Genomic DNA, 23,581 nt, shown 5'->3' with positions numbered 1-23,581 from the left:
GTATTCAAGGTTTAAAAAGGCTTCTAAATTTCCACTTTAAAATATGAAAAATGTATCAACCCCTACAAAAAATGTCCATTATTTATAATGCACATAATAATTCACAATTCCTGTTGCTTTAGGATTATTATCCTGCTGTAACAAACTGGCTCAAATTAAGATCCTACAGCTGCACATAAGGACTAAATAAGACTGTCATAGCCATGACATATGTCGTAAACAGTTGTGACAGTTTATGACAACTCTTTTAATAGTTCAAAGGAAAATACATCTGAGTGAAGGTGGGTTGGTTTATATAGCCATGGGATTTACAGGAAATACATTTATTGTGGAACTATGAATAATTATGTGAAGCATTCTGATTATAGTGCACACCCGCTTCATTTGCTCACAACAAATTTAAAAAAGAAGAGAGAATGCTTCCGAATAGGTGTTTGAGCAAAATATCAAGATACCTTTTCATAGTTGAGAATAAGACAGAATATATAATGAAGTATGGCATTCCCTTAGAGATAACAAAAGCGCTACTGGTCATTTAAAGGTAACGTAGTAAAAATGACAGAGAAATTACAAAACATTGAATAGACAAATGTTGTTTTGTATAATACATATACTATCATAATAGCAACCTATATTGGTGTCTACTCATCTGAAACAAACTATATTTAATCTCGTCACCCAACAATCAATGATTTAATATCACTCTACTATGTGACTATGTAGGTTATGTCATGGAATACTGTATAAGATGCCATGTAAAATCAACCATCTCTCTGTGTTACAGACATTAAAACGAGGTACAACTAAGTTATTTACAATAAAAAAGAAAACTCAAAAATGGAAAGATATTTTCATTTTAAGCATTAGAGATCCAAACAGAATAACAATTATTTTTTGTGGGGGGGAGGGGGGGGGGGGGTCTGAAAGTGTGGAAGTCCCCTTGTAATCTACTAGGGTATGAGGAATGTATAATTTGTACATACAAGCAAACAATGATAAATCATCAAACTACTACATAGTGAACTATCATATTGACAGCTAATAATGATGCCGGTGTATTAAAGAAACACTTCACCTATTTCTAACCTCATATTCATTATATCCAGCCCCATAAGTGTCTACATATGTGCAAATGGTGTGTTTCTGAAATAGTCCTTTAAATGGAAACTACATTTACTGTATAGAAAATATGTATGTAAGTACTGTATGAACACCCAACATGTACTTAATATGGCTGTGATCTGGTTTATTCCCTTGTTAGAAAGCCTAGAAGTTTGTTCTCAGTCTCATACTGTAAGTAGCCTGGTTCCATATATGTTTGTGCTGGTATATTGCTAACTCATTTGGTCGTTGTCTTGGCTATACTATACTATTTATGTTGTCTGCATAATGTGGTAGTCTTCCCTTAGTGTAGTTCCATCAGTCTCATATCCTTTATCCCAAAGTAGACAGAATCGTGACAGACGAAACAGACCAATGCACATGCGAGATTTGGTTCTGGGTGCCAAAATGCCAGGCCACAGCCTTTGCAAGAGTTTTACGAACTAGATGATCCAATGGCTTTTAACACACTTCTATATTATAAACTAGGGCAGTCGTTCCCAGATCTGGTGGTCCTCAGCAAAGGAAGAAGTTGAGAATGGGAACCACTTAACTAGGAGAAAGGAGTGATAGGTAGAATGTCTATGTCTCTCAGAACATCTCATCTCTCTCAACACTCTTGAGTCGATATTCACGTCAGAAGAAGAATATAATACAAACATTGTTTCCCATTCCCCTTCATTATAAATTGGGGTCAATATACTATCATAATAGCAACCTAACTTCGTTGTACATTTTTTGTTAAACATAAATAACAAAACATGCCGAAAAGCTGCTGTGTTGTTCAATGTACATGTAACCAGGTAAAAAAAACATCCTAACCTATGGTTTGCAATGCTCCCACGTAGGGAAATAAGAGCCTGCGAGAAGAGCCCTGTGGCATCAGGATTTTTGGCATGGGAGAGTGGGAAATGTGGGCACCCGGTGTCCAAGTAGGCTACACATAGCTAGCTATGTGTATGGAAAACATTACATCACAGGTAAGACATTGAACTTATTTAGTATAATCTGTTTGTAACTCTATTCACTACTTGAAGCTTAATGTTCCAGTCGGTAGCTAGCTATCACTCACTCCCTCACGTGGCTGCTAGCACCGTCATGAAAAGGGGCATGAAAGAAGCTCTACAATATTATGTTTTTCTAAGTATTGAGAACGCTCGGGAGCAGGCAATGTTGAAAAGTAATCTTTAAACATGTTTTACTTGTCTTAAATGTAGTTTTGTAATTGACTAAAACAAGTAGACAACAAGAAAATTGTGTTTGAAAAAGGTTGAGGTGTTGCTGTGAACCAACGGGGTAACCTAGGTAACCCCAGGTCGTTTTCCCCACAGGCGGGCAGGGGGCCACAACGTTCTAATACCGACTGGGAGTATAGATGAAGTAAATAGGTCAATCAAACTCGACTAAAACAATGGAATTGCTATGAAAACACTTGGGGGAAAGATCCCGATTCTCCTCATTGCCCCCCAGCAAAATTAGCTTACATTTAGGCTAATGTTTATAAGCGTATTTCACGCTATGTTGAGGTAAAAATCGGAGTATAATGCTTGTGTAGATGTCAACCGCATCACATGTTCATGTCATCATTACCAATCAACTGAATTACAGTTAAAAAATTACTACCACCGATTTCTGTATGCTAGCTATGCTAACCATCTTCTACAAACGGGAGTTAGCATTTAGCAGTCACTTCTAAACCTGAAAAGGGACAACTTCTACATGTTATGCAGCGAAAATCCTTGCTGTCAGAGTGCAGTATAACTGCAGTATGCAAAAAACACCGTTTTTTTTTACTGCTGTAATTTTGCAGTGTAACTGCAGTTCGAGTGCAGTATAATTGCAGTTATTCTACAATTATGCTTCTAAAATACCACAGTCGACTGCAGTTCATGCACTTTTACGGCAGTTTCAAAACTGCAATCTTTTTTTGTAAGAGAACAGCCAAATACATCCAAAACGGACTTAAGTAAGCACATTATGGGCCTGTTACAATACATAAATCAAGACTGATTTGACGAATATCCACTTGCTAGATCAGAGTGATGAGAAACTGTCTCCACAGGGCTCCTCCTCCTCTTACATTCCCCCCTCGTCCTCTTCCTCCACTTCTTCCTACTCCGAGAGAGTGTTCAGAATCTCCTCTAGCTCCATCTCAGAAGTCGGGCCCTGGGACCTGAAAACACAAACACACAGTATATGGAGGGGTCTGAAGTGCTGTCCCAGTGAGGGGTCAAATACAGTGCATTAACATACCCCTCAAAAACATACCCCTCAAATACATACCCCTTAATTTATTATACAATTTGTTGTTACAGCTAGAATTCAAAATCCATTAAATTCCTTTTTTCACCCATCTACACACAATAAATACCCCTTAATGACAAAGTGATTTTTTTTTAGATAAAAAAAAAAAAATGTGTGCAATTTTATTGTAAATGAAATACAGAAATATCTCATTTAGATAAGTATTCACACCCCTGAGTCAATACATGTTAGAATCACCTTTGGCAGTGATTCCAGCTGCCAGCCTTTCTGGGTAAGTCGTTAAGAGCTTTGCACACCTGGATTGTACAATTTTTGCACATTTTTAAATGTTATTCAAGCTCTGTCAAGTTGGTTATTGATCATTGCTACACGAGTCTTACCATAGATTTTCAAGTCAATTTAAGTCAAAACTGCAACTAGGCCACTCATGAACATTCAATATCATCTTGGTAAGCAACTCCAGTGTATATTTGGCCTTCTGTTTTATGTTATTGTCCTGCTGAAAGGGGAATTTGTCTCCCAGTGTCTGTTGGAAAGCAGACTGAGACAGGTTTTCCTCTAGGATTTAGCCTATTCTATTTCTTTATATCCTGAAAAACTCCCTAGTCCTGGCCGATGACAAGCATACCCATACCATGATGTAGCTACCATCATACTTGAAAATATGAAGTGGCACTCAGTGATGTGTTTTGTTGGATTTGCCACAAATATAACATTTTGTATTAAGGACAAAAAAATGAATTGCTTTGCCATATTTTTTTTATTCTGTCCAGACTTCCTTCTTTTCACTCTGTCATTTATTCTAGTATTCTGGAGTAAATACAATGTTGTTGATCCATCCTCAGTTATCTCCTATCACAGCCATTAAACTCTAACTGTTTGAAAATCACCATTGTCCTCATGGTGAAATTCCTGAGCGGTTTCCTTCCTCTCCGGCAACTGAGTTAGGAAGGGCGCCTATATCTTTGTAGTAACTGGATGTATTGATACACCATCTAAAGTGTAATTAATAACTGCATCATCCTCAAAGGGATATTCAATGTCTGTTTTTTTCCCCCCATCTACCAATAGGAGCCCTTCTTTGCAAACCATTGAAAAACCTCCCTGGTCCTTGTGGTTGAATCTGTGCTTGAAATTCACTGCTCGACTGAGTGACCTTACAGATAATTGTATGTGTGGGGTACAGAGATGGGGTAGTGATTTAAAAATCATGTTCAACACTATTATTGCACACAGAGTGAGTCCATGCAAGTTATTATGTGACTTGTTAAGCACATTTTACTCCTGAACCTATTTAGACTTGCCATAACAAAAGTGTTGAATACTTATTGACTCAAGACATTTCGGCTTTTCATTTTTTATTAATTTCTAAAAACATAATTCCACTTTGACATTATGGGATATTGTGTGTAGTAGATCAGTGACTCATCTCAATTTAATCAATTTTAAATTCAGGATGTAACACAACAGAATGTGGAAAAAGTAAACGGGTGTGAATCGTTTTTGAAAGCACTCTATATCCCCTCTTCGAGTGTGGTGTCACTCACATGTCCGAGCCAGGAAAGAGTCCATTGGGATTGGAGAGGGGGTCAGGATACATCCCCCCCTGTAGGGGTACTGGGGCCAGCTGGAAGGGGGTTTGGAACTGGTTGTTCCTGATGAGAACATACAAAAGACTTAGATTTTTATTTGTAGCTATATTCAATTATGTAACTGTTATTTAACCAGATGAGAGTCAAGTTAGCCTGTTTTTGATCTTGCCAACTCCAGTGACAACGAGTTCGCATGATAGCAGCAAACAGACTGGCACTCAGGCTAGAGTCCTGTCACTGGTCAACACACAGTAGCTTCTTCAATCAAAACCTAATATTAGATAAAGGGAACCTGAGTGAACAAATAACAACAATTACATCATTATTTCATTTATCGCATAAACAAACGTATGCAACACCCAATGCCCATGTGTGAAAAAGTAATTGCCCCTCAATAGCTGGTTGTGCCATCCAAAGACTTCCTGTAGTTCTTGATCAGTCTCTCATGTTGCTGTTAGAGGAAATGGAGAACTGCTGTGACTAAGCAACATTTGTGGGTTTTCAAGCATGAACTGCTCGTTTCAAGTCCTGCCACAACATCTAATTTGGGATTAGGTCTGGACTTTGACTAGGCAAGTTGTCCAGGTCCTGAGGCAGCAAAGCATCCACAAACCATGGTATGAGGTTCTTACTGTGGAATGCAGTGTTTGGTTTTTGCCAGGCATAATGGGACCCATGTCGTCGAAACTTTTGAATCCTCTGTCCATAGAACATTCTTCCACGAGTCTTGATGATCATCCAATTGCTTTCAGGTGATATTTGGCAAACTTCTGTCAACCTTTTGGACGACATGGGTCCCATTATGTCTGCCGAAAACCAAACACTGCATTCCACAGTAAGAACATTTAACCAACAGTCAAGCATGGTGGTGGTAGTATGATGGTGATGGTGATGCTTTGCTGCCTCAGGACCTGGATGACTTGCCTTAATAGAAGGAACCATGAATTCTGCTCTTTTTTAAAGAATTCTACAGGAGAATGTCACCCATCTGTGAGCTGAAGCGCAGCTGGGTCATGCAGCAAGACAATGATCCAAAACACATAATCAAGTCTACATGAAAATGACTAAAAAGCAGCACATTTGAAGTTTTGGAATGGCCTACTCAAAGTCCAAACCTAATCCCAATTGAAATGTTCTGTCAGAACATGAAATGAGCAGTTCTCGCTTGAAAACCCACAAATGTCACTGAGTTAAAGCAGTTCTGCATGCAAGAGTGGGCCACAATTCCTCCACAGCGACTGATCAACAACTACAGGAAGTATTTGGTTGCAGTCATTGCAGCTGAAGGTGGCACAATCAGTTATTGAGTGTAAAGGGGCATTTACTTTTTTTCACACAGGGGAATTGTGTGTTTCATAACTTTGCTAAATAAATAAATAAATAAAACAAGTAGACTTTTTTTTGCTATTTGTAAACTCAGATTCCCTTTATCTAATATTAGGTGTTGATTGAAGATCCGATAACATTCAGTATCAAAAATATGCAACAATAGAGAAAATCAGAAAGGGTGCAAATAGTTTTTCACGGCACTGTAGCTACCTTAAGATGAATGCACTAACTGTAAGTCGCTCTGGACAAGAGTGTCTAGTAAATGTGTCTTCCCGGCACGGTAGAGTTTATCACATTGACTAACAAGGTACTTACGGAGAGAGAGAGTAGAATGGTGATGCACAGGCTCCATTCCCCTGGTCCCTAAGAGAGAATGATGAAGACCTTGTGAAGTCTGTTTGTGTGTGTGTGTGTGTGTGTGTGTGTGTGTGTGTGTGTGGGTGTGTGTGTGCGCGCGCACACATGTGAGTGAGTGATTCAGACTCACATGGAATAGAAAGAGGAATTGTTGTCCTGTGGGGTCTCACTGCGCTGAGGAGAGTCACAGTGGGCTTCCCTGCAAACACATACACACACACACACACCAATAAGTCACAACACATAGTTTGCGTTCAACAACATCATGTTAGCTAACGGTGTGTCCCAAATGCCACCACATTCCCTGGTCAAAATAATGCACTATATAGGGGATAGGGTTCCATTTGGGACAGAACCTTCGCTAGTTACATAGCTTCTGTGTAACTTACACTCCTACTTTGGTCTGGATGGAGACTACGAGGTATCCCGAGGTGGTATCCCGAGGTAACGGGTTATCTGCGCAAATGAGGCAGGGAAGAAGATTGGAATTCCCATTAAAACTGATATAAACAATATCATTGTCATAATATTAATCTAATTCAAAGCCTCTTCCCACAAATAATATTCTATCGCTCTCTGTGTGTCTCTGTCTCTCTCGTTCTCGCTGTCTGTCTATCTGCCCCCCCCCCCCCCCCATAAATAGGACTTGCCTGTGTAGTATTTTCTGAACACGTCATTCTTCGGCAGATCTGGATAAACGTGTGTGATGAAGTCGATGTCTTGAATACGGTCACCAAGGGAACGGATCTCCAAGTCTCTCTTGGTGGATGGTTGAATATTCTGGATCTTCTGGCCCCCGTCTGGAAAGAGGGATGGAGGTTGGAAAGGAGAGAGAAAGAAAGAAAGGCCAGTTTAACAGGAATGTATCTCAGAATGTCTGGATTCCAGTGTTCTATTCCAGAGGTAAGCAGTCAGAATGGAAAAACAGAGCATGAGAAACTCCAATAGAGACTGTAAACCAAGTCGTACAGTGGACAGACAGACGGACAGACTAAACCCTTACTCTCTGATGGAGCCACGTATGCAATGGTGATGCCTCCTATCTCAGAGTCGCTGAAGCGCAGTAAGAAGGTCCCGTTGGGCCGGTCCTTCAGAATCAGGTGGAGGTGCTGCTTACCGATGAAACCAAATATCAACCTAGAGGAAGGAAAACACCAGGACACACAGTTATCTAAGTGTGTGTGAGTCATATTCATTTTCTTTCAAATACTTTAACTGTGCTCGATTGAACCAATGGAATAGTCCCAAAGGTGAAAACCCTGTCCATCTGACACTTAAAACACTATTTGAAACCAGGTCTTCTCTGTGTCTCTCACTGGTAGACAGTCTTATTTATTAGGACACACTGTAGCAAAAACATTTTCAAAGACAAATTAAAACAAGCGTTTCTTATTGGATAAGTTCAGGTAGTCCTTTCCTGTTTCAGTCTGTTTTCTTCCGTTTGGTGCTTAATGAACATGCCTAGCTCTGTCTCTGACTGGCAGACATGACTCACCCGTCACTCCAGTAGCTCTTCAGGTGCTTCTTGGTAAGCTCTATCACACCATCAAACCACTGCCAGAAGGTGAAAGGTCGTCCAGGGAGCACCTCCTGACCAACGAAATTACACTGTTTAATCCCTCTGCTTGTTACATTTCACTCTGTTCTGTCCACAATATTACTAGCAATCATGTGGCACATGGAGTTATCCTAGAGGTGGTAGGTGCACAGGACCTTGTGCCGACCCACTGGGCACATCACGTAATTTCAACGTAAAAATGCGGGTAATATTTGGTTGAGACGTTGATCAATGAGATTTCAACCTTTATTCACCCACTCAGCCAGGAGTTTGTTGAATTCCCAATGTGTTATCCCTATGCTTCAACCCATCTAAAAGCACAATTGTAACGATGTGCGCTGAGAGTCGGGAAGCAAGTTCAGAGAGTGAGTGTTTTAATAAATAAACACAACATAATACAAAAATAAGAAACACGAACAACGCACAGAACTGACACAGGAACAGAAACAATGATGCCTGGGGAAGGAACCAAAGGGAGTGACATATAGGGAATTGATGGAGTCTAGGTGAGTCTGATGACACGCAGGTGCGCGCCATAACAAGCTGCCTGGTGACCTCGAGGCCGGAGAGGGAGCACACGTGACAACAACGTTCCAATGGAAAAACTATGCCTGACTTTTGGTTTAAACTTCACGTCTAAATGTGTTATTACTGCACTTTCAACCATTTAAAATCAGAACAAAGTTCAAATGGGGATACTACAGATATGTTGTATTTATACAACTTAATGTCTTATCACTGTGCTTCATCTAATAGCACAACCAAATGACCAGGGCCTGGTTTCCCAAAAGCATCTTAAGGCTAAGTTCACCGTTAGAACCTTCGTAGGAGCATTGTTAAATCTCTGAGCTGTTTCCAAAAACCATCGTTACTAAAGTTGCACTTGAAAATGCACTTTGGCGACGGCCTCAGACCACATAGAACAACTATGTCCGTCGGCAGATGCATCTTTTTACTCATAGACGATCGCTTCTAAACATACATTCAATATGTTTATCTGTCTCTCCGTGACCGCTGATAACTTCACCACAAAGTTGACTACAAATACAAAGTTGCCAATGTCTGTGCAATTGTTACAAACAAGCAAAGGATTCAAATGAAAACTGAGATGATTGCATTAACAGATAACTGACTCCAGTGCTTCCTACAGTTGTGTCAAGTTGGCTGGATGTCCTTTGGGTGGTGGACCATTCTTGATATACACGGGAAACTGTTGCGCCTGGCACCTACTACCATACCCCGTTCAAAGGCACTTAAATATTTTGTCTTGCCCATTCACCCTCTGAATGGCACTCATACACAATCCATGTCTCAATTGTCTCAAGGCTTAAAAAACCCTTCTTTAACCTGTCTCCTCCCCTTCATCTACACTGATTAAAGTGGATTTAACAAGTGACATCAATAAGGGATCATAGCTTCCACCTGGTCAGTCGATGTCATGGAAAGAGCAGTTGTACTTAATAATTTGTACACTCAGTGTACAGTAGGCCAGATAGGTGTTTACATTTCAAAGATATTAAAATCAATTTCATGTTCATTCAATTGAATTTTATTTAGCTATTTGGGTAGTCTGTCATTTTTGCCTCAATATATTTCATGATGTGGGTAGCCTAATGTGCTCGATGATGTGCCAAATCTTGATTGAGTGCATTATTTTAGGGGAAGCATTAGAATAAGACGCCCCAATTTTTGCTGCCATATGTGATAATATCTCTCTAGGACCTGATCTGTTGTCAGTATTGTGGAATAACTCTAATGTTAAGGTAAGATTTGAATGGAGAAAGCCGATCGAAGGAGAGCACTGCCTTTTCTTTTGATCCTATCAGTATCGAAACATGCCTCAACGACGCATTTAGTGAGCGTTTTCTCTGCATGGTGTTTTGGGAAACGTATGGTACATCTTCGGCCGTTGCAGGAAAGAAGCATCCTTAAAATACTCATGACCCTAAATTCCATTGCTATTGGGAAACCGGGCCCTGGATTGTAGTTGAGATTACATTAGAAGTACATGATCAATGTTGTTCAAGATTCTGTACAGATTATAATAGCAATTGTGAAGATCGCTATAGACCTGCAACCTTTGCGTGCTATCTTGAACATGCACGCTTGCTATGATTACATAAGAAGACATTTATTAACAGAAACCTCAAAATGTGGCCATGGATGTGTTACTCATTTTAAGGTTGAATAAATACTGTTACATTCGTTTGTATGACAGCCTTAACGTTAGGCTATTTACTGTATTAGGAAAGTCATATTGAATTGTGTGTTGGTTGACAACGCAACCAAATATAAACATTTAAAGGATATGTACTGTATCTAAGGCTTGGATAGTTTAATCTGAACCACTGGCTTAATCCTATTCTTTCCCTTTGGTTTTTGGTCATGAATCCAACATATGAATTATTAATTTGTAGACTAACTGGAATTAAAACCAGAGTCAGTGGCCCAAAACCAAGTCAGTGGCCCAGATAGAACTAGCCTAGCAGAAGATACATCTCGTTCAAAAGTTGATATTTGGTTGCATTGACAACCAAAACACAATTCAAGATCCAGTTTGTCTACAAATTAGTAATTTATATGTTGGAATCAGGTCTCCATCCTAACCAAAAATCAAAGTTAAATAGGACTAAATCAAATCAAACTTTAAATACACTTTTAAATAAAGTTTGATTTAGTCCTATTCTAAGTTAGATGTTTGGTTGAGATGTGAATCCAAAATATTAATTATTAACTATATATATTGTCTATTTTTAGTTGAACTCTGGGTTGAATTGAAACACTAGCTGTTTCAAATGCTATATAGGCCGAAATAGTCTCATTGATGATATATGACTTATAAAGTATGGTTACATTTAATTTGCTCTGTTAAATCTACCCTTTGGAATTACTTCAATAGCAACAGTGAATCTATTTAGTTATTAAGATATTGCTCATGAATCATTCTCACTAAAGCACGTTGCTAATAGTCAGTGACAAAAATCAAAGCTGGGCTTGGTTAAAACACTGGATGGGAGACCAAATGGATCGCTGTAGATAGATCCAACTCTCCAGTAGGAGGTGCCACCCAGTCTATTGGTTTTTTTTCTGATAGTGGATATAAGATTGAATATCTGATGTTGTTTCAAAGTTACAAATTCAACATATTTTATACAAAGTTTGTCTATGTTGAAAATTGGTTACCATGATGACATAAAATGTGGTTGAAATTTCACCATCAAAACAACTGTTTATGTATAATATATATGTATTTAAATCCAATGTTTTGTCCATGTAGATTCCACATCACAATACGCTGACAAAATACATTGAAACAACATTGATTCAACCAGTTTGTACCCAGTGGGTAAAGACTGGTGTGTGTGTGTGTTCATGTGTGTGTTCATGTGTGTGTGTGTGAGTGTGTGTGTGTGTGTGTGTGTGTGTGTGTGTGTGTGTGTGTTCGTGTGTGTACCTTGTTGAACTGTGCCCAGGATACCAGCATGTTGCTGTAGTCTCCAGCGATGTCTGGCTTGTCGAAGATCTTTTGGGCCAGGAAATGTTGGTTGTAGTTGTCTAGGCAACGCTGCGTCCCGACCTCCGACATGAACTTACTGTTGAGGGTCCTGCACATCTGCTTCCAGGGAACGCGTTCCGGAACCAAAAACGGAATCCTTTCCTGATTAGAGGTCAAAGGTTGATGTTGTGAGTGAAGTGAGCAGACATACTGTTTAGTCTGTGTTGATAGTGGGTGTGATATGAGAGGGAAGAGAGTTGAGAGAGCGAGAGTGAGAGAGCAAGAGAATGAGAGCGAGAGATGGCCAAAGGCAGCAGGCACTCACTGGTTCAGAAAAGGCACAGTCCCAGATGATGGTTGCTAGGGCATTGTTATCCTGACTACCGTGAACGATCACCACCACCGGCACAGAGATCATCTACAAGCACACAGGAGAGCAACACCATGTCAGTACAGCCATACTAATAACTGATCATCAAGACAAATCCTTTCCATTGAGGATCTAAACTATGCTTGTACAGTGTGTCATGAGATACTGTATATTTTGCAGTTCAAATTAATAACATTTCAGCCTGGGTGCCAGTCTATTTCTGCTCTCTTGTCAACTGCTTATGGAATTGTCATGCCAATGACAGCAATGGAGTTGGCATGAGCATAAACTGATCTGGGACCAGGTTAATAACACAAGTCACCCTAAGATAATTTAGAGATGTGGCACAATCTGTCTGCATGTCTTAGGCCTGCTGTGCTATAATACTGCTATTTCCAAGACGTTAAGAGATAAAAGATGTATTGCCAAGTCACCCAAAAGTGATGTCTAATCGTAAAAGATGTATTGCCAAGTCACCCAACAATGATGTCTAATCGTACATGTCAAACCTCAATTGACATTACACAGGCCAAAGGGCGAGACCAGAAAAAGAGTGTAGAAAGAGACCAATACTTTGCTACCATACCACACATTGGTGTCATTCGAGCTTCGACACCTCTATGTTTGATCTGGCTGTACAAGTGTTATTGAATCTTGGATTGAATAGAATATCAACATTACAGAGGTCAAAGGGAGAAAGGGTTTAGAGCAGAAAAGGAGGGGAGAAGGACACCTGACCTGTATTCTGTAGGGAATGTCACAGCCAGTGATGCTGATCTCTGTGGTGAAGAAGAGAGCAAACTTCTCCTCTGTAACAGACTCTGACCCCTTTCTGTCTGCTCGCTTGATCTTCTTTATAGACTGGAGGAAATGACAGAATAAGATATCACTTTATGAAGACAAACTCATTTTTAATTTTGACATATTTATAAGAATTTCACTTTCTCTTACATATCCTTAAGACAAATAGAATAAAAAAAAGGCTTCAAATCTGGTTGACTAAAAAATCAAGCAAATATGACATTACAGGAAGCTTCACAAGAAGTTTGAAGTTGCATGGTAAAAGCAAGGCTGCAGTACATACCATATTCCTGAAGGTGGCACATGTACTCTTGCCGGAAGTGTTGTGTTCCAAAATGGCTGTGTTATTGATCAACTCTCCAACATTCTCACTGGAATAAACAGAGCAAAAACACTTATTTAGACTCGAATATAACTTCTTAAAGGCCTACAGAAATATGGTGAGGTGATATCAGTGTCTATTGTAGATTATGACTAATTGGCCTACTATGCGCTCTGCACAACTATTGACAGCCACCAAGGTTGTTGCTCACAGAAATGTGTTAAGGGATGGATTGAAATGTACAGAGTGGTACCTGGAGAAAAATGGGGAAGGGTCATGCTTTTTACATTTCAGTCAAGGTAAGGGTTTAGTATACATTTTAATTAGTTCAGGGGAGGGACATGTAAATTTGTAATTGCTGAAAGTTCAATATTTTTCAGTGTTTTGGAATTAGTGGCTTATTAGGCTATACAGTGCATTCGGAAAGTATTCAGACCCCTTTACTTTTTCCACATTTTGTTACGTTAGAGCCTAAAATGGATTCAACTGTCCCCCCCCCCCGCCCCATCAATCTACACACAATACCCCATAATGACAAAGCTAAAAAAAAAAGTTTGGAATCTTTTCATATACATATATATATATATATATATATATATATATATATATATATATATATATATATATATATATATAAACAGATATCACATTTACATAAGTATTCAGACCCCATTGGGAAGAGATTTTCGATGTACCAATTCCATGGCACATGGTGTATGAATTGACATGCAAAACGACGCCGGATTCAAAACTTAAACTTAAACGACTATGCAAAATTCTTGCAACCAACAGAATGTTATATATTTGGTGGATACAATATTCCCAGCTCTGCAGATTTTGCTGCGAGGAGGCAGAGTCATTAGATCATTTATTTTGCTACTGTCCATATGTAGCTCGTTTTTGGTCACAGCTCCAAGAATGGCTGAAGAATTGCAACATTTACCCAGAGCTAACGCTGCAGATAGGAATAGTGGGTGATTTGATAAGTCATAGTCAATCGATCAATAATATAATAGTTATTTTAGCAAAAATGTTTCTTTAATTTACAATCTGTAGAAACTATGAGAATAGAAAGGTTCAGTACTTTTGTGAAACATCACAGCACAGTTGAAAAATATATGTCAAGTAGAAATCCAATATGGATGCTGTTGAGAGATAGATGGGAGGGGTTGAATGGAGCTGAAGGGTGGGACTAATAACAACAAGATAACCAATGTAAAACATACAGGGACTGTAAAATGTATATAGGTTCAGAACTTTTGTGAAATAGCACAGTTACAAATATAGTGCAAATAGAAATCAACCTGGATGGACATCAGAAATAGAGGAAGGCCTGGACTATAAACAAACAAAACATATCTATTGTAAAATAGATTGTGTCTGTAAAATGTATATAGTATGTATTAACTGGAAGTAGAAGCCTAAGTGTTATTGTTAATTAGTTTACTCCAATTGGGGGAGAGGTGGTAAGGTTTGAGGGGAATAATAAAGGCAAATATATTCTAAAAAGATATGTATATACAGTTGAAGTCGAAAGCTTACATACACTTAGGTTGTAGTCATTAAAACTTGTTTTTCAACCACTCCACACATTTCTTGTTAACTTGAAACTATGGGGGCGCTATTTCATTATTGGATAAAAAAACGTGCCCGTTTTAAGCGCAATATTTTGTCATGAAAAGATGCTCGATTATGCATATAATTGACAGCTTTGGAAAGAAAACACTCTGACGTTTCCAAATCTGCAAAGATATTGTCTGCGAGTGCCCCAGAACTGATGCTACAGGCGAAACCAAGAAGAAACTTCAAAAAGGAAGTGAGCAACATTTTTGAGGCGCTGTTTTCCATTGTCTCCTTATATGGCTGTGAATGCGCCAGGAACGAGCCTACACTTTCTGCCGTTTCCCCAAGGTGTCTGCAGCATTGTGACGTATTTGTAGGCATATCATTGGAAGATTGGCCATAAGAGACTACATTTACCAGGTGTCCGCCCGGTGTCCTTTGTCGAAATTGGTGCGTAATCTTCAGCTGCAAGCATTCTTCCATGGGATTCAGAGGAGAAAGCAGACTTCCACGAACGATATATCATCGAATAGATATGTGAAAAACACCTTGAGGATTGATTCTAAACAACGTTTGCCATGTTTCAGTCGATATTATGGAGTTAATTTGGAAAAAAGTTCGGCGTTTTGATGGCTGAATTTTCGTTTTTTTTTGGTAGCCAAATGTGATGAACAAAACGGAGCGATTTCTCCTACACAAAGAATCTTTTTGGAAAAACTGAACATTTGCTATCTAACTGAGAGTCTCCTCATTGAAAACATCCGAAGTTCTTCAAAGGTAAATGATTTTATTTGAATGCTTTTCTTGTTTTTGTGAAAATGTTGCCTGCTGAATGCTACGCTAAATGCTACGCTAGCTATCGATACTGTTACACAAATGCTTGTTTTGCTATGGTTGAAAAGCATATTTTGAAAATCTGAGATGACAGTGTTGTTAACAAAAGGCTAAGCTTGAGAGCTAGCATATTTATTTCATTTAATTTGCGATTTTCATGAATAGTTAACGTTGCGTTATGGTAATGAGCTTGAGGCTGTATTCACGATCCCGGATCCGGGATGGCTAGTATCAAGAGGTTTTAACAAACTATAGTTACGGCAAGTCGGTTAGGACATCTACTTTGTGCATGACACAAGTCATTTTTCCAGCAATTGTTCACATACAGATTATTTCACTTATAGTTTGCTGCATCACAATTCCAGTGGGTCAGAAGTTTACATACACTATGTAGACTGTGCCTTTAAACTGCTTGGAAAATTCCAGAAAATATATACAAAATATAATTGTTTGGCCATAATAACCATTGTTTTGTTTGGAGGAAAAAGAGGGAGGCTTGCAAGCCGAAGAACAACATCCCAACCGTGAAGCACGGCGGTGGCAGCATCATGTTGTGGGGTGCTTTTCTGCAGGAGGGACTGGTGCACTTCACAAAATAGATGGCATCATGAGGAGGTAAAAATATGTGGATATATTAAAGCAACATCTCAAGACATCAGTCAGAAAGTTAAAGCTTGGTCACAAATGGGTCTTCCAAATGGACAATGACCCCAAGCATACTTTGAAAGCTGTGGCAAAATGGCTTAAGGACAACAAAGTCAAGGTATTGGAGTGGCCACCACAAAGACCTGACCTCAGTAGAACACAGCATTGTATGAGATCTTCAGTTTCTTGGCATTTTCTCGCATGGAATAGCCTTCATTTCTCAGAACAAGAATAGACTGACGGGTTTCAGAAGAAAGTTCTTTGTTTCTGGCCATTTTGAGCCTGTAATCGAACCCACAAATGCTGATGCTCCAGATATTCAACTAGTCTAAACAAGGCCAGTTTTATTGCTTCTTTAATCAGGACAACAGTTTTCAGCTGTGCTAACATAATTGCAAAAGTTTTTTTTTAATGATCAATTATCCTTTTCAAATGATAAACTTGGATTAGCTAACACAACGTGCCATTGGAACACAGGGGTGATGGTTGCTGATAATGGGCCTCTGTACTCCTATGTAGACAATCCATAAAATAATAATCAGTTTCCTGCTACAATAGTCATTTACAACATTAACAATGTCTACACTGTATTTCTGATCAATTTGATGTTATTTTAATGGACAAAAAATGTGCTTGGCAAACTCAGCCTCAAGACTTCTTGGGTATGACGCTTCAAGCTTGGCACACCTGTATTTGGGGAGTTTATCCAATTCTTCTCTGTAGATGCTCTCAAGTTCTGTCAGGTTGGATGGGGAGCGTCGCTGCATAGCTATTTCCAGGTCTCTCCAGAGATGTTCAAGTCCAGGCTCTGTCTGGGCCACTCAAGGACATTCAGAGATTTGTCCTGGAGCCACTCCTATGTTGTCTTGGCTTTGTGCTTAGCGTCATTGTCCTGTTGGAAGGTGAACTTTCGCCCCAGTCTGAGACCCTGAGCGCTCTGGAGCAATGTTTTCATCAAGGATCTCTCAATACTTTGCTCTGTTCACTTTTCCCTCGATCCTGACTAGTCTCCCAGTCCCTGCCGCTGGAACACATCCCTGCAGCATGATGCTGCCACCACCATGCTTCACCGTAGGGATTGTGCCAGGTTTCATGCAGACTTGACACTTGGCATTCAGGCCAAATAGTTCAATCTTGGTTTCATCAAACCAGAGAATCTTGTTTCTCATAGTCAGAGTCTTTAGGTGCCTTTTGGCAAACTCCAAGCGGGCTGTCATGTGCCTTTTAATGAGGAATGGCTTCCGTCTGTCCACTCTACCATAAAGGCCTGATTGGTGGAGTGTGCAGAGATGGTTGTCCTTCTGAAAGGGTCCCCCATCTTCACAGAGGAACTCTGTCAGAGTGACCATCGGGTTCTTGGTCACCTCCCTGACTAAGGCCCTTCTCCCCCGATTGCGCCGGGTGGCCAGCTCTAAGAAGAGTTTGTGGTTGCAAACTTCTTCCATTTGAGAATGATAGAGGCCACTGTGGTCTTGGGGACCTTAAATGCTGCAGAAATGTTTTGGTACCCTTCCCCAGATCTGTGCATCGACACAATCTATGGACAATTCCTTCGACCTCATGGCTTGGTTCTTGGTCTGACATGCACTGTCAACTGTGGGATGTTATATAGACAGGTGTGCCCCTTTCCAAATCACGTCCAATCAATTAAATTGACCACAGATGGACTCCAATCAAGTTGTAGAAACAAGGATGATCAGTGGAAACAGGATACACCTGAGCTCAATTTTCGAGTCTCATAGCAAAGGGTCTGAATACTTATGTAAATAAGGTATTTCTGTTTTCATTTATAATACATTTGCTAAAAAATCAAAAAACCTGTTTTCGCTTTGTCGTTATGGGATATTGTGTGTAAAAGCAATTTGTTTCTTGCCCATTATGTACTTATCAGAGTATTGTGTGTAGATTGATGAGGAACATTTTTATTTAATCAATTTTAGAATTAGGTTGTAACGTAATAAAATGTGGAAAAGGGGAAGGGGTCTGAATACTTTCTGAGTGTACTGCATATCAATGTGTGCCCGATGCCGCCCCTCATCTCTGATTCTCTGCTGGGCGTGCAATATCAAATGTGCCTATAGGCTATTCAGTATGCTCAAACAAATGATCCATAGCCTATACACTGTAGGCTACAAAGTGCATGCAAAGTTATATTTCTAAGAAAATGTTCTTCCTTCCCGAGTCTGATGGGATGGTGTAAATAAAACTAGGCAGCGTTACACACTGCAATGGATATTCCGGCCCAGCCCCGGCCTGCTCTGCTCTTGCTGATGAAAACATATTTTTGTGCTGCCTTACCAATGCTGTGCTGTGTACAGTAAGCAGTTCAAGAGGAGAGTCAAAGAATTCTTATGAAATGTATTTTTGATGAGGCCTAGTCCAGAACACGGACTAGTCTATGTTCTGTTCAGTTTGAGAAGGAGAGCGCGAAGATGAGGAGGACCGGAGGTCAACTTTGATAGCTTGCTACTATTATAATTGATTTTAATAAACACAATATGTTTCTTGCCCATGATGTATTTATCAGAGTTTTTGACCTCACAATAAGCCAGATTCAAGTTACTTACATTTTTTGTGCTGAAAATTGAAGCAGCAGCCGGAAATGGACAGCTCATGGTGTTGAAAGTAAGCAAATTCAAGTAGGCATAATTCATTTCAGCCATCTTCATTTTAATTAGAATTTACTTACAACAAGAGGGCTTTGTGTTGACCCTATTTATTTGACATGAAGAAATAAGAGGTAGGTCTCCCTGTTTGGAAAATTAGATTATATAGGCTGCTATATCAAATCAAAGTTTATTTGTCATGTGTGCCGAATACAACAGTGAAATGCTTACTTACAGGCCCTAACCAGTTTTTGGTGCAATTTTTAGCATGAGGTGAACAATAGATAGATGGAGTGTGACTGTTTGAGGTTGTGGACAGGTGTGTTTTATACTGATAACAAGTTCAAACAGGCGCCATTAATACAGCTAACGAGTGGAGGACAGAGGAGCCTCTTAAAGAAGAAATTACAGGTTTGTGAGAGCCAGAAATCTTGCTTGTTTGTAGGTGACCAAATACTTATTTTCCACCATAATTTGCAAATAAATTCATAAAAAATCCTACAATGTGATTTTCTGGATTTTTTTTCTAATTTTGTCTGTCATAGTTGAAGTGTACCTATGATGAAAATTACAGGCCTCTCTCATCTTTTTAAGTGGGAGAACTTGCACAATTGGTGGCTGACTAAATACTTTTTTGCCCCACTGTATATACAGGAGCGAGGCTAAAACAGTAGCGAGGCTATATACAGGCACCGGTTAGTCGGGCTGATTGAGGTAGTATGTACATATGGTTAAAGTGACTATGCATATATGATGACAGAGAGTAGCAGTAGTGGGAAAGAGGGGTTTGCGGGTGGTGGGTGGCGGGACACAATGCAGATAGTCCAGGTAGCCACTGGTTAATCGGGCTAATTGAGGTAATATGTACATGAATGTATAGTTAAAGTGACTATACATTCACTACATATATGATTAACAGAGAGTAGATTTGTCTGACAATTTCTCCACCCACCATGCACTCTTTAAATAGTCTAGCTCCGTGTCAGTGAAGGGCTGTCAAATTAAAACCAGGACTTGAATTGAGGGGGTGTGAGAAGGTATGCCATAAGCCTACCTTTTATTAAAGAAACTGGTTAATAGCACAGGCCTACCCATTGTTAGCTTAAGATTTTGAAGAAAACTAAATGGATCCGATTGAATAAAGTGATCTACAACAGCGCTTTGGTCCATGATGCTTTATGCTAGAACCAAGGAAAGATGTGACTCCAATGTATATGGGGATATCATTGTTTAGTTTCTTTGACATTCATAGGCTGATCTACAACCTTTTATAGCTGAGGAGACAAGAAATTGACTTTGCTTGGGAAGTAAACTAATTCTGTCACTATCAATTGATTATGCTATTTAGAACAGTTTCTAAAACAACATATCTAAGGCTCTGGTCTGTCCAAGAAGTGAGAATAAATGGTAGACATGTTCTCAACTATTCACACTTAATTATTATTTTGGGTATAGGGGACGGTCACTTGTTTTTCTTTTAAGCATTCCGGGGGGGGTTTAAGTAAAATATATATTTTGCTGAAGGGAGGGCCATCCATTTTCAATCCAGAGGTGTCAGATTTTCTCCACGTAACCCTTATTATAAGTAACGTTAACTCTCTAATCAGATTGAGATTAGACTCTTTTTGGCTATCTTGTCATGGGTTTACAATCTATTTTAGTTTGTATGCATTCTGTCTAATTGACTGAGTGGGCTAAGTGTAAACAAGTAATAGAGGAAGCCAAATGCTAGTAGACAAATATGTAAACAAAGAAATAGGCAATATTAAATTAGTTTCAGGAAGTTCATTTAACTTCCTCAATCCAAAATCTCCCACTGGTGAAAAATGATGTATACTACAAAACAACATTTGGCAGGAGCTTTAACAGACCAATTCAACTCTATAGCTTTTCTCTACCTTCTGATCACAAACCATGTCATGGCATTCCTGGGTCCAGGACAATAATGCTTCATGTCTCATACAGTGGGTTTTATAAGTATTCATCCCCCTATGATTTTTTTTTCACATTTTGTTGTGTTACAAAGTGGATGGAAATATATTAATTTAGTTTATTTTTGTCATTGATCTACACTAAATACTCCATAATGTCAAAGTAAAAAGTGAATTCAATTTTTTTTCTTACAAATTAAACAACAAAAATATTGTCGTTGCATAAGTATTCACCCCCTTTCTTTAGGCAAGCCTAAATTGCACACAGGAGTAAAATGTGGCTTAACAAATCACAGAAGTTGCATAGACTAACTCTGTGTGAAATAATAGGTGTTGACATTAATTTTGAATGACTAACTCTTTCACTGTCCCCATACATACAACATACATAAGGTCCCTCAGAAAAGAAGAATACAAATATACAGTATACAAATATTCCGAAACATACATACTGCAACAAGCCACTAAAATAATATTAATAATAAATTATATCAAATTAATTTGTAAAATATCAATCCATGCATGTCAACACAATGCAAAAGTAGATGACAAACAAACAAGAAGTCTTCACAACATTCCTCCTATCATTTCACATAAACAAAGAGAAAACAATGCCATATTTTCCATTTAAATAAAAATACTTTGGCAAGTGAGTAAATACATCTGTGCAACAACAAAAAAAAACACAACAGAGGAATACACTTTTTGACCTAAATGTAAAACCTTAAGTTTGGGGCAAATCCAACATAACACATCACTGAGTAACTACCTCCTTATTTTCAAGCAGAGTGATGGCTGCATCATGGTATGGGTATGCTTGACATCGGCAAAGACTGGGGAGTTTTTCAGGATAAAAATAAATGGGATGGAGCTTAGCACAGGCACAATACTAGAGGAAAACCTGCTTCAATCTGCTTTAAGCCAGACACTGGGAGAGGAATTCACCTTTCAGCAGGACAATAAACTATAACACAAGGCCAACTCTACATTGGACTTGCTTACCAAGAAGACATTGAATGTTCCTGAGTGGTCAAGTTACAGTTATGATTTAAACCTGCTTGAAAATGTATGGCAAGACCCCAACACCTTGACAGAGCTTGAAAAATGTTGAAAAGATTCATAAGCAAATATTGCACAATTCAAATGTGCAAAGCTCTTAGAGACAAACCCAAGTCTCCCAGCTCTAATTGTTGCCAAAGGTGTTTCTAACCTGTATTGACTTAGGGGGTGAATACTTATTTAATCAAGGTAAATAAGTGTTTTATTTTTCCTCCACTTTGATTATGTTCTGTAAATCATGGACAAAAAAGGTAGCCTAGCGGTTAAAAGCGTTGGGCCAGTAACCGGAAGTTTGTTGGTTCGAATCCCCGAGCTGACTAGGTGAAAATGTGCCCTTGAGCAAAGCACTTAACCCTAATTGCTCCTGTAAGTTGCTTTGGATAAGTGTCTGCTAAATGACTCCAATTTAAAAAAGACAATTAAATCCATTTTAATCCCACTTTGTAACAAAATAAAATGTGAAGAAATCCATGGGGTGAATATATATGATACCCACTGTAGTTCAGCAAGACAGTAGTGATGCAAACTTAACCATCCACCACAGTGTTTTTCAACATCCGGTTCGCTGATGGAAGCAGTCACAGGAAGAAGGACCATAACATACTGGTCTCAACACAAAAAAGACTGTAGCTTGCCTGTCTCCGGTACAAGAAATGTTGAGAAGTACTCCACTACATCACTGACCTGGGTAAGCTGCCCAGCTGTCCGAGGTTCCTAGCCTGGGCCTCAGTGATGATCTGGGCCTTGAAGAGGACTGGTTTCCCGGGTGCCACCTTCTCCCCCAGCAGGTAGCGCACCGTGGTGGAGAACTTAGACTGGGTCTTAATCACCTGGGGAGGCTGCTTGTCCACCATCAGGGAGCTGCAACCATAGAAATAGAGTTAGTAGAATGATCAATGGGTCTGTGATGTGTGGACTGGTAGCCATAATGTCCCCCCACCAGAGAGCTGCAACAGGGGTACTTGTCTGGGGAAACATTGTCGATTCTGAGCATTTCCTGAAAAAGGGAAAATAACACCCAAAAATGATATGACACGCAGCAACAATATGACTCAGGCATAACACTAGGTGTTAGAAAGGCCCTCCCACTGCCCAAACTGGTTGAATCAACGTTGTTTTCATGTCATTTCAACAATAAAAAAATATGTGACGACATTGAATAAAAATGGAAAACTGAGTGAATTTACAAAAAGTCATCAATGTAAAGGAATTTAGTGTTTCACATGTTTTTTTATCCAACTTTTATATATTTGTTGATTGCACGTAGAATTCACCTTAGTTGACAACTCAATCAAATGTAAATCAAAACTAGATGTTGAACTGACATCTGTGTCCAGTGGGCTGGCTGGCTGACAGGTCATAAAGGGAGTCATAAACGTTAAGTCAAGTGGGTTCCAGAAGGGCCTACAAAAAAATGTTTTGTTTGGTTTTCAAACTGAAGACATTTCAGTGAAGGCAAATTAGTTTTCTAATACATAATACCACGACATTAACGAACTAGATAACTAATCAAACATATCAAGAAAACACAAAACTGTGTTTTAATAATCCTACAGTGTGGGTTGAAAGCACAGTCAATGAGGGATGAGGGACTAAGATAAGCTTTTACTGTCTGTTTCCACATAAATTTGATTTGCGTCTTTAAAACTCCATACAGGACATATACGTTCTCATGGACAGCCCACGTAAACATAAATGGTACCAAATAGTACACAATTTTAGTTCTGGGTTAACCAACATAACAGGACAATA

General features: G+C 39.2%; 1 protein-coding gene across 1 annotated transcript in view; it reads right to left on the bottom strand.

Annotated features, from left to right (window-relative positions):
* Positions 1–223: 223 nt before the first annotated feature.
* stat6 (signal transducer and activator of transcription 6, interleukin-4 induced) overlaps positions 224–23,581 on the bottom strand; it is a 50,644-nt gene continuing 27,286 nt past the window's right edge. Inside the window, exons 10-22 of the mRNA XM_036946816.1 lie at positions 22,514–22,690; positions 13,153–13,240; positions 12,807–12,929; positions 12,024–12,116; positions 11,657–11,860; positions 8,140–8,234; positions 7,648–7,781; positions 7,295–7,444; positions 7,034–7,100; positions 6,775–6,843; positions 6,603–6,650; positions 4,914–5,021; positions 224–3,274 (exon numbers count right to left, since the gene is read on the bottom strand). Coding sequence (XP_036802711.1) covers positions 3,214–3,274; positions 4,914–5,021; positions 6,603–6,650; positions 6,775–6,843; positions 7,034–7,100; positions 7,295–7,444; positions 7,648–7,781; positions 8,140–8,234; positions 11,657–11,860; positions 12,024–12,116; positions 12,807–12,929; positions 13,153–13,240; positions 22,514–22,690 — 1,417 coding nt within the window. The 3' untranslated portion in view covers positions 224–3,213. The remainder of the gene's footprint in view (positions 3,275–4,913; positions 5,022–6,602; positions 6,651–6,774; positions 6,844–7,033; positions 7,101–7,294; positions 7,445–7,647; positions 7,782–8,139; positions 8,235–11,656; positions 11,861–12,023; positions 12,117–12,806; positions 12,930–13,152; positions 13,241–22,513; positions 22,691–23,581) is intronic.

The sequence above is a fragment of the Oncorhynchus mykiss genome, chromosome 16 (assembly GCF_013265735.2).
Source record: "Oncorhynchus mykiss isolate Arlee chromosome 16, USDA_OmykA_1.1, whole genome shotgun sequence".
NCBI lineage: Eukaryota > Metazoa > Chordata > Actinopteri > Salmoniformes > Salmonidae > Oncorhynchus > Oncorhynchus mykiss.
This window is presented reverse-complemented; position numbering and strand designations above follow the sequence as displayed.